The sequence below is a fragment of the Mesocricetus auratus genome, unplaced genomic scaffold (genome assembly GCF_017639785.1).
Source record: "Mesocricetus auratus isolate SY011 unplaced genomic scaffold, BCM_Maur_2.0 Super-Scaffold_100020, whole genome shotgun sequence".
Taxonomy (NCBI): domain Eukaryota; kingdom Metazoa; phylum Chordata; class Mammalia; order Rodentia; family Cricetidae; genus Mesocricetus; species Mesocricetus auratus.
In genome coordinates, this window is record NW_024429201.1 from 22,372,749 (window position 1) to 22,386,728 (window position 13,980).

At 38.2% G+C, this 13,980-nt stretch overlaps 1 protein-coding gene across 1 annotated transcript in view; it reads left to right on the forward strand.

The window, feature by feature from the left end:
- Polk (DNA polymerase kappa) overlaps positions 1-13,980 on the forward strand; it is a 69,889-nt gene that overhangs the window by 51,207 nt on the left and 4,702 nt on the right. Inside the window, exons 9-12 of the mRNA XM_013126727.3 lie at positions 614-780; positions 9,585-9,617; positions 11,001-11,097; positions 12,693-12,864. Of these exons, the coding sequence (XP_012982181.1) occupies positions 614-780; positions 9,585-9,617; positions 11,001-11,097; positions 12,693-12,864 (469 nt within the window). The remainder of the gene's footprint in view (positions 1-613; positions 781-9,584; positions 9,618-11,000; positions 11,098-12,692; positions 12,865-13,980) is intronic.

Sequence of the window (13,980 nt, forward strand, 5' to 3'; positions counted from 1 at the left end):
TCTAGTCTTTAATTATAAAATTATTTAAAAATCCTTAGTTATAAAAAGAAATGAAGACATAGAGTACAAAAATCCAGAAGCTATAAATAATAAAATATGTCATTTCTGGAACCTTGTGGAAAACATATATTATTTTAAAGATGGTGAGGTACTTTGGTTTAATTTGTAAAAAACAAAATTCTAAATTCCTTTGGAGTGTAGGTATTAGTATATTAAAGGATCATAAATATCATACTAAAACGTTTCAATTGATTTTGCTACCATTTCCAAAATTTGTATAACCACAGAACTACTTTTAAGTGCCTTTAAAAATTCCATTGAATTGAACTATGTGACCATGTATATGCATGACATGTGAAAATAATATTATTCATACCTTGTGTTGGTGACAGAAGATTCTGATCTTCAACTGGGAATGTCACTCAGTGGCAAACTATTTAGAACATTCAAGGTTCTGTGTTCAAGCCTCAACACTGACAACCTTCGTCACACACACCTACACACACGCACAACTGTAATCTCATTTTAAATCCTAAGCTATAAATCTTGGTTTATCTGTGGCTATACCACCCTGAACACATCCAATTTCATCTAAATATAACTTCTTTTCTAGGTTTCTGGAATAGGCAAAGTTACAGAGAAAATGTTGATGGCTCTTGGAATTGTTACTTGCACAGAACTCTACCAGCAGAGAGCATTGCTTTCTCTCCTTTTCTCCGAAACATCATGGCATTATTTCCTTCACATCGCCCTGGGTCTAGGTTCAACAGACCTGGCAAGGTAGCCATATATATAGTTATTCCGATTTTTATCCTTTTCGCTATCATTTATCAGTATCAGTTTGAACCTTTGCGATGAAAGCTATTTCAAAACATTTTTAAATGCATTTTGACTGATTTAACTTAGGCTCTATCTTGGTTAAAGTTATCAGTTTTGCTATGGAAAAAAAGAGGGATAATGACTCACTTCTAGGTATTAGCATCAGTGGTGAGGAATGTGGGAGAAAGGAATGGTGATTGCTTCCGTCCCCTACCTATCTTGTTCTGTTTTCAGATTGTAACAGGAAGCTTGGTGGTCAGGTTGTTGGGGAAAGAAAGGTGGCTTCTGTTCCACAGTTTATTCTTTAAGCAAGAGTTTCAGATGTGTTAATGAATACTGAATACTTATCTCCCATTGGACTCTGTTGTAAACACTAGAGACAATACCAAAGGGTTGGACAAAGTTCTGCCTTCATGGACTTTACACACCAGTATAAGAAATAGAAAATAAGTAAAGAAGCAACGAAGAAAGTAAGGCAGAGTGAGGACATAGTGACTGCAGAGGTTAGTGTAGGGTTGACAGCTGTCCAAAGGTGGAGACTGGAAGAAGCTGACCATGCGAAGTCTTAGAAGGTAGGACACCTAAATAGAAGTCCTGCACTTTCTTCTGCCAGCTTTTCATCTGAACTTTGAACTGTTCTGGAGGGCTGAAGAGAAGGGGGAGGAGAAAAGATGGAAATCTTCAAAGTCAACCCTAGGCACTGTCTTTATCATGATCTGTCTTGTTAGCAAACCTTCAAAACACTTTAAGATGTTGGCTTGTCTGGGGGGAGTGCAGTGAGACAGGGATACAATACTCCTACCTAAATGTTGGAATTAGTTATACATATAGACTATCCTGCCTGGCTTCCTATAGTCTTGTACTTAAAGGACAGCAATAAAATCAAAGAGAGTATGGATAGAATTAATTACAAAAAATGCAAAATCTGATAATAAGCTAGAGCTAGCCTAGGCTAAAAACATAATAAGACCCTGTCCATCAGAGAAGGGACAGAGCATGCAGAGCTGGCAATATTATTCTCAAGTCTACTCAGACTTTGTTCCCTTGAGGTCACTGTTAAAAGACTTTGATCTTGAGTGTACATAATGGAAGGTGAAATCACAACTATAAGTGATCTAGATTGCTTATTAATCCAAATATTGTCATCTTTTCCCCACTTTGCAGTTTAATATAATGCAAGTGTTACTCTGTAGTGTACAGAGCCAGTAGACCTCTAGATGAAAGATTGACAGTTGTTTAGAGTATACCACAGCTGACCTTCCTCCCCTCAACCTGTGTTTGCTGTCACTCTGTGCTGCTTTGATCTGTAGTCTGGGCACTTCTCCCTTTTGAACATACTGCTCTTTGTTGTTTGTTTAGTTTTTTCTTCGTTGGATTTTTGTTTGTTTTTGCTTCTGATTGATTGAACTTCATACATGTTAAGTGTCTGCTCTACCACTGAACAGCATCCTCTCCCTCCTAGTTTGAAATAGGCTCTCACTTAGGTTAACTAGGTGTCTTTGAACTTACCTGACATCCCAGGCTGTCCTTCATCTTGTGGTCCTCTAGCCTCTGCTTTCCAAATAGCTGGGATTATTGTTGCAGGGTTGTGTCATAGGGCCTATCTTATTTTTTTTCCAGTATTGGGACTCAAATCCAAGCCCTTGGTCATATGACATAAACTCTGTATGACTGAGTTACCTTCACAGGCCCTATGTGTATTTTCTATTCTTAAGACAAGCGCTTGGTATATTTTATTCATTTTTCTCTACATTCTTGAGCAACTCTTAGGTATATTACATCCATTAAGTATTTGGAAAATGCATAAAACAGGTGTTACTTCAGCTTCTTTAGTTCAGTTGCCCTATTAGAGTAGCTAGAGTCCAGTCAAAGGAGGTGGTTTAGATCCTCAGTCTTCATCCTATCCCAAATTCTGACTGAGACATGAGTAATGAGTGGAATGTAGGGGAGGAATTGGTGTACCAGCCCCCAAATGAAACAGCAATAAAATTTTGTGAAATGTACATGGATCCTGAGGCTGGCAACTGTTATGCTGCACCTCCTTTGGATTTTCTTTTATATATATGTGTGTGTGTGTATAATAATTTTTTTATTTAACTTTTTACACATTACTCTCAGTTCCCTCTTCCTCCCCTCCTCCCCAGGCACCCCATTCCTCCCAACACCCCATCCTACTCCATCTTCCTTCTGCTCCCCAGGGAGGGTAAGGCCTTCCATGAGGGATTTTCAGAGTCTGCATTACAATCCCTGGCAGGGCCTAGGTCCTCCCCCATGTGTCCAGGCTGAGAGAGCACCCCCCCCCCCCGTGTGGAATGGGCTCCCAGAGTACATTTGTATGCCAGGAATAAATACTGATCTACTCTCCAATGTCCCATAAATTGCTGAGGCCTCTTCTCTGACACCCAGGTTGGGGGAGGAGTATTTCTGGATCAGTCCCATGCTGGCCTCTCAGTCATCAGTCTGGGGTCCATTCGTTCTCCCTTGTTTAGGTCAGCTGCCTCTGTGGGTTTCGCCTGCCTGTCTTGATTCCTTTGCTCATCACTCCTCTTTGCAACTGGGCTCCAGGAGTCCAGTTAAGTTTTTAGCTGTGAGTATCTGCCTCTGCTTCCATCAGCCACTGGATGAGGTTTCTAGGATGCCATATAAGGTAGTCATCAATCTCATTATCAGGTGAGGGCATTTAAGGTAGCTTTAATGCCTGTTGGTGTCATTTTTGTAGATCTGTGAAGATTTCACTAGTGTCAGATCGCTCCTCCAACTTATAATGGCTCCCTCTATTATGGTATCTTTCATCCTTCTCTCTATTCTTACCCTGGCTCAACCTTCCTGCTCCCCTGTGTCCTCCTCTCCCGTCCTCTTTTCCACTTCTCTTTCTCCCATCTCCCTTGCCCCTCACCTCCCCCCTGCTCCCAATGCAAATAGGAGATCTCCTCCCATAACCCTTCTCCAGGTTACCATGCATATCTCCCTTAGGGTCCTCCCTGCTTTCCAGATTCTCTGGTGGTGTGATTGTAGGCTGTCAACCCCTAGCTCCATGTCTAAAATACGTATATGAGTGAGTACATACCATGTTTGTCTTTTTATGACTGGGTTACCTCACTCAGGATGGTTTCTTCTAGTGCCATCCATTTGCCTGAAAATTTCAAGATTCCTTTTTTTTTTCTGCTGAGTAGTACTCCATTGTGTAGATGTACCACATTTTCTCTATCCACTCTTCAGAGGGGCATCTAGGTTGCTTCCAGGTTCTGGATATTACAAATAATGCTGCTATGAACATAGTGGAACAGACATCCTTGTTGTATAAATGTGCATCTTTTGGGTATATGCCTAAGAGTGGAATTGCTGAATCTTGTGGTAGGCTGATTTTCATTTTCCTGAGGAATCCCCATACCGATCTCCAAAGTGGCTGTACAAGTTGGCACTCCCACCAGCAGTGCAGGAGTGTTCCCCTTTCTCCGCATCCTCTCCAACATAAACTGTCATTAGTGTTTTTGGTTTTAACCATTCTGATGAGAGTGAGATGGTATCTCAGAGTTGTTTTAATTTGAATTTCCCTGATGGCTAAGGATGTTGAGCACTTTCTTAAGTGTCTCTTGGCCATTTTAGCCTCCTCTATTGAGAATTCTCTATTTAGTTCTGTGCCCCACTTTTTAATAGGATCCTTTGGTGTTTTGGAGACTTGCTTCTTGAGTTCTTTGTAAATTTTGTAGATCAGCCCTCTGTCAGATATGGGGTTGGTGAATATCTTTTCCCATTCTGTGGGCTGTCATTATGTCTTGTTTACTGTGTCCTTTGCCTTACAGAAGCTTCTCAGTTTCAGGAAGTCCCATTTTTTAATTGTCGATGTCAGTGTCTGCTACTGGTGTTATGTTCAGGAAGCAATCTCCTGTACCAATTCATAAAGAGGATATTCGATGCTATAAGGAAAACAATATATTTATTTACCAAAGAGAGAGAGAGTCGCACAAACCGGGAGTTAGAAGCATGGCTGGCTTCCAGGAGAAAAGGGAGGTTCCTTTTCCTTTCACTTCCTTTTATATCTACCTGTGTCAGTTTACATGTCCCCGCCCTCATGGGCGGATAGCTTTGTGGGGTTCACTTCTACAATTCCCCTTTTAGTCTAAATAAAAGATTTAAATTTGATACAAACTCAAACATATACAACATATATAAATAGAGGGTGATAATTAAGTTATAATCTACTTATCCTAAGCTAAATATATCCATTCCACCTAAATTCTGAACTTACCTGAAAAGGATGCCTAAGTCTGAACACCTCCTTCCAATCCCAACCCTAAAATAATTGTAAATTAACACTAACAGGTGTAAACTACCCCCTAATATCAATAGTAGAGAGAAGGGATGTGGAATTCTCAAATTTTACTTCCTGCTGAAGTGGGACAATGACAGTCATGCGGACCCGTGGGAAGAAATTATTAGAGTAACAAGAGTCTTTTTTTTTTAAAGATTTATTTATTTATTACATATACACCATACTGAGTTGTAGATGGTTGTCAGCCACCATGTGGTTGCTGGGAATTAAACTCAAGACCTCTGGAAGAGTAGTCAGTGCTCTTAACCTCCGAGCCATCTCTCCAGCCACCAACAAGAGTCCATAGGTCAATTAGTCTCTGTTTTGCAGGAGAGACTTGACTGAAGTTCTGGATTAGAGTTCTAATTTTGATTGAAGCTCTTGTCTGAAGCTCTGATCAGATTGTAGAAGATGCACTGTATCAGTTCCTTGGCCTGAAGATGTGTCGAGTGATGTAGTTCCAAGCTGGTTTAAAGATGGTGCTTGTCAGGTGGGGTCGATGATGTGGGGCAGTTTAGATGTATCCAGTCAAATCAGGTGGAGTCGGGGAAGTGAATCCACATTCTCTTTCTGAAGCAGTTGAAGATCGCTGTCAAGAAATCCGTTTTTCTCTGGAAAACTGAAATATTAATGTTAGCACAGAAATTTTTAACTTTTATGTGTATGAATACTGGGAAAGGCGACCCTAAGGAAGATAATACACATGAAGGAGATTAGAGTTTTAGAAAAAAATCAAATATACACAGATGACAGTCCCTATTTTTTTTGTCTTATATCAATGGCTCTTTGATATAATACAGAAAGTCTGAATTGCATTTTAACAATATGTTGGGGAATTCCTGTGTATATGTCAATAAAGCACTCTTGGCCAATAGGGAATCTAGGTAGGTGGGACTAGGAGTCCAGGAGGACTCTGGGAAGGAGAAACACAGAGAGTCAAGATGTAACGCCACGGGGTAGGATGCCCAGAAACTTCTCTGGTAAGAGACGTACTTAGATTAACAATTATGGGGTAATTACTTAAGTCAGAGCTAGCCAGTAAGAAACAAGCAAGGCCAACAGCTTCATAATTAATACAGCATCTTGTGTGTTATTTGGGGACTACAACACGGCAGAGCCCAGGCGACTGGCGGGTGATAAACCAAAGCGGCTAACAAGGAAAAAGCTTCTCTTTACAAATTCATTCAAGGGAATTTCCCACTTTCTGTTCTAAGAGGCTCAATGTTGCTGAGTTGATGTTGAGGTCTTTGATCCATTTGGACTTAAGTTTTGTGCATGGTGATAGATATGGATCTATCTGCTGTCTTTTACATGCCAGCATCTAGTTACTCCAGCACCATTTGTTGAAGATGCTTTCTTTTTTCCATTGTATAGGTTTAGCTTCTTTGTCAAAGATCGGAGTTCAAAGGTGTGTGGGTTGACTCAGGGTCTTTGATTCAATTCCATTGGTCTACCTGTCTGTTTTTGTGTGAATACCAAGCTGTTTTCAGGACTTTACCTCTACAGTAGAGCTTGAAGTCAGAGATGGTGATGCCTCCTGAAGTTCCTTTATTGTACAGGGTTGTTTTGGCTATCCTGGCTGGGTCTTTTGTTTTTCCATATAAATTTGAGGATTGTCCTTTTGATGTCTGTGAAAAAATGTGCTAATATTTTGATAGGGATTACATTGATTCTGTAGATTGCTTTTGGCAAGATTGCCATTTTTACTATGTTGATCCTACCTATCAAAGAGCATGTGAGATCTTTCCATTTTCCGGCATCTTCTTTAATTTCTTTCTTTAAAAACTCAAAGTTCTTGTTATACAGGTCTTTCACTTGTGTTAGAGTTACCCCAAGGTATTTCATGTTGTTTGTGGCTATTGTAAAGTGTGATGTTTCTCTGATTTCTTTCTCAGCCACTTTATAAATAGTAGGGTTACTGATTTTTTTTTAGTTAATTTTGTATATCAGCTTTAGGAGTTCCCTGGTAGAATTCTTTGGGTCACTTACATAGACTATCATATCATCTGCAAATAGTGAAAGTTTGACTTCTTCCTTTCCAATTTGTATCCCCTTGGTCTCCTTTTGTGGCCTTATTGCTCTAGCAAGAACTTCAAGTACAATATTGAAGAGATATGGAAAGACATCTTGTCTTGTTCCTGATTTTAGAGGAATTGTGTTGAGTTTCTCTCCATTTAGTTTGATGTTGGCTGTCAGTTTGCGTATATTGCTTTTATTATGTTTAGGTGTGTTCCTGGTATCCCTGATCTCTCCAAGACCTTTATCATGAAGGGGTGTTGGATTTTGTCAAAGGCTTTTTCAGCATCTAGTGAAATGATCATGTGGTTTTTCTTTTTCAGATAGTTTATATGGTAGATTACATTGATGGATTTTCGTGTACCCATCAATGCATCCCTGGCATGAAGCCTACTTGATCATGGTGTATGATATTTCCGATGTGTTCTTGGATTCGATTTGCCAGTATTTTATTGAATATGTTTGCATCAATGTTCACAAGAGAGATTGGTCTGTAATTCCCTATCTTGGTTATGTTTTTGTGTTGTTTGGGTACAAAGGTAATTTTAGCCTTGTAAAAAGAGTTTGGCAGTGATCCTTCTGCTTCTATTTTGTGGAACAATTTGAAGAGTATTGGTATTAGCTCTTCCTTAAATTTTTGGTAGAATTCTGCACTGACGCCATATGGCCCTAGACTTTTTTTTATTGGAAGGCTTTTTATGGCTGCTTCTATATCTTTAGGGGTTATAGACTTGTTTAAATTGTTTATCTGTTCTTGATTTAATTTTGGTAAGTGATGTCTATCCAGAAAATAATCCATTTCCTTTAAATTTTCCAATTTATTGGAGTACAGGTTTTCAAAGTATGACCTGATGATTCTTTGGATTTCCCCAGTGCCTGTTGTTATGTCCCCCTTTACATTTCTGGTTTTGTTAATTAACATGTTCTCTCCCTATCTTTTGGTTAGTTTGAATAAAGGTTTGTCCATCGTGTTGATTTTCTTAGAGAACCAACTCTTTGTTTCATTGATTATTTGTATTGTTTTCTTTGTTTCTACTTTATTGATTTCAGCTCTCAATTTGATTATTTCCTGGCGTCTATTCCTCCTGGGTAAATTTGCTTCTTTTTGTTCTAGCACTTTCAGTGTTCTGTTAATTCTCTAGTGTGGCTATTCTCTAGTTTCTTCATGTGGGCACTTACTATGAACTTTCCTCTTAGAACTGCTTTCAGAGTATCACATAGGTTTGGGTATGTTGTGCCTTCATTTTCATTGAATTTTAGGAAGTCTTTGATTTCTTTATTTCTTTTTTTACCCAGGGGTGATGCAATTGAGCATTTTTCAATTTCCATGCGTTTGTGGGTTTTCTGACATTTGTGTTGACGTTGAATTCTAATTTTAAGCCGTGGTGGTTCCACAAAATACAGGGGATTATTCCAATTTTTTTTATATCTGTTGAGGTTTGCTTTATTGCCAAATATGTAGTCAATTATAGAGTAGGTTCCATATGGTACTGAGAAGAAAGTATATTCTTTTTTGCTTGGATGGAATGTTCTATAGATATAACTTATTAGTTCCATTGTTTCTTTATTAAGTTTCTATCTGGTGGTCCTGTCCAGTGGTGAGAGTGGGGTGTTGAAGTCTCCCACTATAAGTGTGTGGGGTTTAATGTGTGATTTGAGTTCTAGTAACATTTCTTTTTGAATGTGGGTGTCTTTGTATTTGGGGCATATATGTTCAGATTGAGACTTCATCCTGATGGATTTTTCCCATGATGAATATGAAATGACCTTCTTCATCTCTTTTGATTAATTTTAGCTTAAAGTCTATTTTGTTAGATATTGGAATAGCTATACTCACTTGCTTCTTAGGTTCATTTGACCTGAAAATCTTTTCCTAACCCTTAACCTTGAGGTAATGTCTGTCTTTGAAATTGAGGTGTGTTTCTTGTATGCAGCATTCTATTGATTTTCATAAGTTTAGTATTCAGACTTTTTATAGAAGCAGGTTAGATACCTATTTCCAAATATTTTTCTGCAATAGTTATAGTTGTGATCATTGATACATGAAATCAAAGTATCTTACCTATTTATGTCTTAGTGACAGTTTCATTTTTAGATTTAAAAGAAAGCCTCAGTGGTTTTTGTAAGATATAAATTTGTAAACTAAGTATTTAAAGAGGATGTTGGGGGCTATAGAGATGGCTCAGGAGTTAAAATCTATGGCTGCTGTTCCATTGGACCCAGTCTTGATTCCTAGCACCCATGTGCTGGCTCCCTTTTCAGGAGCACTCTCTTGCGACCTCTGTGAGTAATTAACGTACATGGTGCACAGACTGATATACCAGCAAAACACCCATACCCATAAAAGTAATTGATTAAAAGGAATACATTAAATTCACTTAATGATCAAAAGAAACTCAATTTTCTTTGAGAAATAAAGACCTTTTTGTCATTTCAGGGATGGAGACAGGAAAAGTATGAGCGTTGAAAGGTAATGCTTATTCTTTTATATTAAATAAAAATAAAGTTAATGACTCATTATTCAATGGATGTTAAAGCATTTCAAGTTCATTTTTAATAAAGCATCACTACAATAAAACAGCCTCACAGCTTGGGCAGCTTATTCCCCTGAAGTAAACACCTAAGCTCAATGCAGTGTCTTTGGCTGTTGTACTAGCAGAAGAACCACACGGTTGGCATTTATATTTTTTGATACAGATGTTACTCCTATTCAGGGAAAACTAAGCATTTTAGGATCTCTAATCTTCTTTATAAGAGCAATCAAATGTTTGCCTGAGAGTCATAAAATACATTAGTGGGAGTTCTAAGAACTTCAGATATTGGCCAAATGAACAGAGGTTTCAAGTTACATGTTTAGCATTTCTGATATGAATTTCTGTATGGTTCAAATCCAAGACTTCCTGAGTATCAGATGCTATCACACATGGAAAACTTTACCCCTCATTTTATGTGATAAGTTACAGTCAAAACACAGATTATTAGAACACCATGTATAAGTACCTTCAGGCTCTGTGTATAAGGTATATATAAAACAAATGAATTTTGTTTTTAAACCTGGGCCCCATCTGAGGACAGCTCACTGCACAAACAGATATTACAAAATTAAAGTAAAATAAAAGTGTTTCACATAAAGAAGCGAGCCTGAGGTAATATTGGTAAGGGAGAATTTAGAGATTGTCTAGTTTTATGGAGCTTAGAATCTTGTTTGAAGCCACGTGAAATCTTAATGGAGCTTTGTTTAGGGAAAATGTTTCAGTTTTAAAAGTCCCTCAATTATTTCTTAAAATTATCAGCACTTTTGAGACATTTAAGAACCACTAACTGGTTCTTTTCTTTTTGAAAACTCCTTGGATTTTCAAAAACACATTAGGGTATGGAATTTGGTATGGAACTAGGGAGGAATGTCCCAGTTCACAATCACATATAAAGTGTTAGCTTCTCTAATATGTAAAGAACTCATAATAAGAAAGCACCAATATGCCATTTTAAAAAAAATGAATGAAGAACTGAGCATTGTGGTATACATGCCTTTAATCCTTGCTCTGTAAATTTAAGGGCACCCTGGTCTATACAGAAAGTTCTAGTCCAACCAGGGCTACAAAGTGAGATCATGTCTAGAAAAAGAGAAAGCATAAAATTGTGGGATTTTTTTGCTGATATGTGTACCTGTCTAAGTGGTTTTGATCATTTATATAGATTACAGATATTTTTACTTAGTTATGTGTTAGGTGATGTGAAAACTTCAATTTTACTGAAGAAAATAAAATGCTGGGCTACTTGAATATGCTTTATCATCACCAGACTATTCAGCTGTAGTTTATATTATGCACCAAACTCCTTCTTGTCTCTCTAGGACGTTCAGCGAAATAAGTAACACAGAAGAACAGTACAGCTTATGCCAGGAACTATGCACTGAACTTGCTCATGATCTCCAGAAGGAAGGACTGAAGGTACTGCGTTTTTATGGAATGATTTTAGTTTTTAGCTTCTTTCATTATAGGATACTACTCAAAGTCAAGAGACCACACATTTATTAAAGTGGGATACAAATAAAATAGAATATCCCTATCCCCAGCAATCATAAACAGAGTTGAGTCTGACCTCTGAGTGAGGTCTGTGATAAGATCACTCTATGAAGGACACCTTGTAACCCTGGGATGGTTCCAGGGTGATAGGGCAGCTTTGTGCCCTTAACACTCTATTTGAGTTAGGTGCCAGATCAAACTTGAATGGCAAAGGAAAGGATTTTTTCACGGCTGTATCCTCCTATCATAAATCCTTCTCCAGCCATCCTGGGAGGGTTTGCCCACAATGACCTGCATGGTGTTTCAGGGCTCTGATCCTGGCTAACACCTTGAGAACAGAAGCCTAGAATGTCCTGAACTGTTGGTTGTGTAATCTTCCTTCAGAACACTCCACATTTAGTATTTTCTCAATCTTCTCAAACCAGGATTAGTTATTAAAAAGTATAATAAATAAATAGTATTAAAAAGTTACTGCAAAAAATTCACATATTTGAGGAGCGTTTTTACTTCTAGCTCTTCTCTACCATGGGTGTAAAATAGTTCTTTTTGAGAAGTTTTTGAAATACACTTTTAATTTTAGAATCATTTCAGATTTATAGGACTGTTTCCAAAAGAACATAGCGATTTCCGTCATTACCTCTTACCCATTTTTCTTAATTGGGGAAGTTTTCCTCATTTGAGAGCTAAACAATTCCTAGATCTGTGTCATACTAGAAAAGTGACATTAGCACTTGCTGTTAACCAAGCTTCAGACTGCATCTGGATTGCTCTTGTCTTTCTACTAACTCCTCTCCAGAGAACCACATGGTGATTAGTGTCCTATCTCCCTCGTTTGTCTTGAGTTTGGTAGCCTTTCCCTCTTATTTATAAAACCCAGTCTGGAGAACCATGGGACACATACCCTACAGAATGCTGCTGTCCTGTGTTGTAGGTTTTAGGTGGTTAGAAAGAATGCCACAAATGTGAAGTAGCCTTCCCATCATTTCCTGTTGCAGCCTTCACCTGGTTAAGGGAATGTTTGACAGGCTTCTCCAGCCTCAAGTTACTGGTTCTGAAATGAGTCAGGAAATGAGTCAGAAAGCTGACCCCGCCTCACAGGGAACAGCTGCCAGTTACCGTAACCCCCCAGGAAATACTAAAATGTCATCAGTCCTCCCCCAACTGGAACCTCATGGCCTCGAGACACTCGCTGTAAAGATGACCCGTACAAACTTCTAGAGGAGCAAGCACTCTGTCATGTGGTAGCCGTGCAGTAAGTGTGAGCTATGCATTTTCCCTGGCTTCCAATGCTGAATTAGCCTTAGGGAGACATACAGTAAATGTAAAGGTGATTAGTTAGCTTTCCCCTTCATAGAAAAGTATTTTCAGTTGGTTGAGGAAGGGACTAGTAATTATTTTTCAGACAGGGATCTTAATTATGACAGTTTACATGACCAAGTTTTGTAACTTTTCTAACCTGTAATAAACTTTTTTCTACAAGTTCCGAATCCTGCCATGTTAATGTGCTGCATGTGTTGTAGGGGAGAACTGTCACTATTAAGCTGAAGAACGTGAATTTTGAAGTGAAAACTCGCGCGTCAACAGTTCCATTCACTCTATCTACTGCAAAAGAAATATTTGCGGTTGCTAAGGAACTGCTGAGGACAGAAGTGAACGTGGCTTCCCCACATCCCCTGAGGCTAAGGTTGATGGGTAGGCCTCCTCTCTCTTTCTTGTTTTTTCCCTTGTATGTTTAATATCCTCTCCCTAACCAAAAAAAAAGTCAACTTGGGAGATTGTTTTCCCTCCATTTGTTTCTTAAAACTGTTAAAGAACTTCTTACTCTGCTGCTGTAGATTATAATTCCTAGACCCAGATGTATAGTCAGAGTATGACTGTAATTCTGTCTGGACCAATGAGAGTTGTTCTCATCCTTTTTTCTGAAGTCCTCAGGCAAAGTATTTCCAAATTCAAAATTTAACAGAGTTGGGAAACAAATCCAGGGCATTTTCATTTTATTCTGTAATACTCTATTGGGTATTGAGTACACCATAACATGATGAAACACATGGATAGTCCTGTCACTAAACAATAACAAACTTGTTCTTTACGTTGTGGGGATACTAGATAACATCATGTCAGTTTAGTCTTTTTTTTAATCACTTTGTGCTGCAATTTTCAGAAATTTTGGATTTCACAATTACAGATCAAAATTATGATACTGTGAAACGACACTACCAGTTACCACCTATTGGAAAGAAACTAGAAAGCCATGTTTCCAAATGAACTATAAGATTGCTAAGAGTGGGTCATTAGTCTTACTTTCACACTTGAGAGATGGCATGCAATGAAACCACTGAATCAAGTATGTTAAAAAATAACCAAATAGTCGGGCAATGGTGGTGCATGCCTTTAATCCCAGCACTTGGGAAGCAGAGGCAGGCAGAGACCTCTGTAAGTTTGAGCCCAGCCTGTTTTATAGAGTGAGTTCCAGGAGAGCAATTGCTACACAAAAAGTCCTGTCTTGAAAAGCAGAAGCAATAATAATAATAATAATAATAATAATAATAATAATAATAATGTAAAAAGAGCCAAAAAGCAAGTATCTATAGAAACTTTATTCATAATTGCAAAACCTAGAAGCAAGCAAGGTATACTTAAGTGGATTGATAAACTGTGTATGACCAGACAATGGGATAATGTTTGGTATAATTAGCTACAAAAGGACACAGAGGAAAAGTAAATATTGCTAAGTGAAAGAAGCCACTATTGCATGATTCCAGCTATGTGGCAAAACTTTGGAGATAGTAAAAAGACAAGAAAGACGAA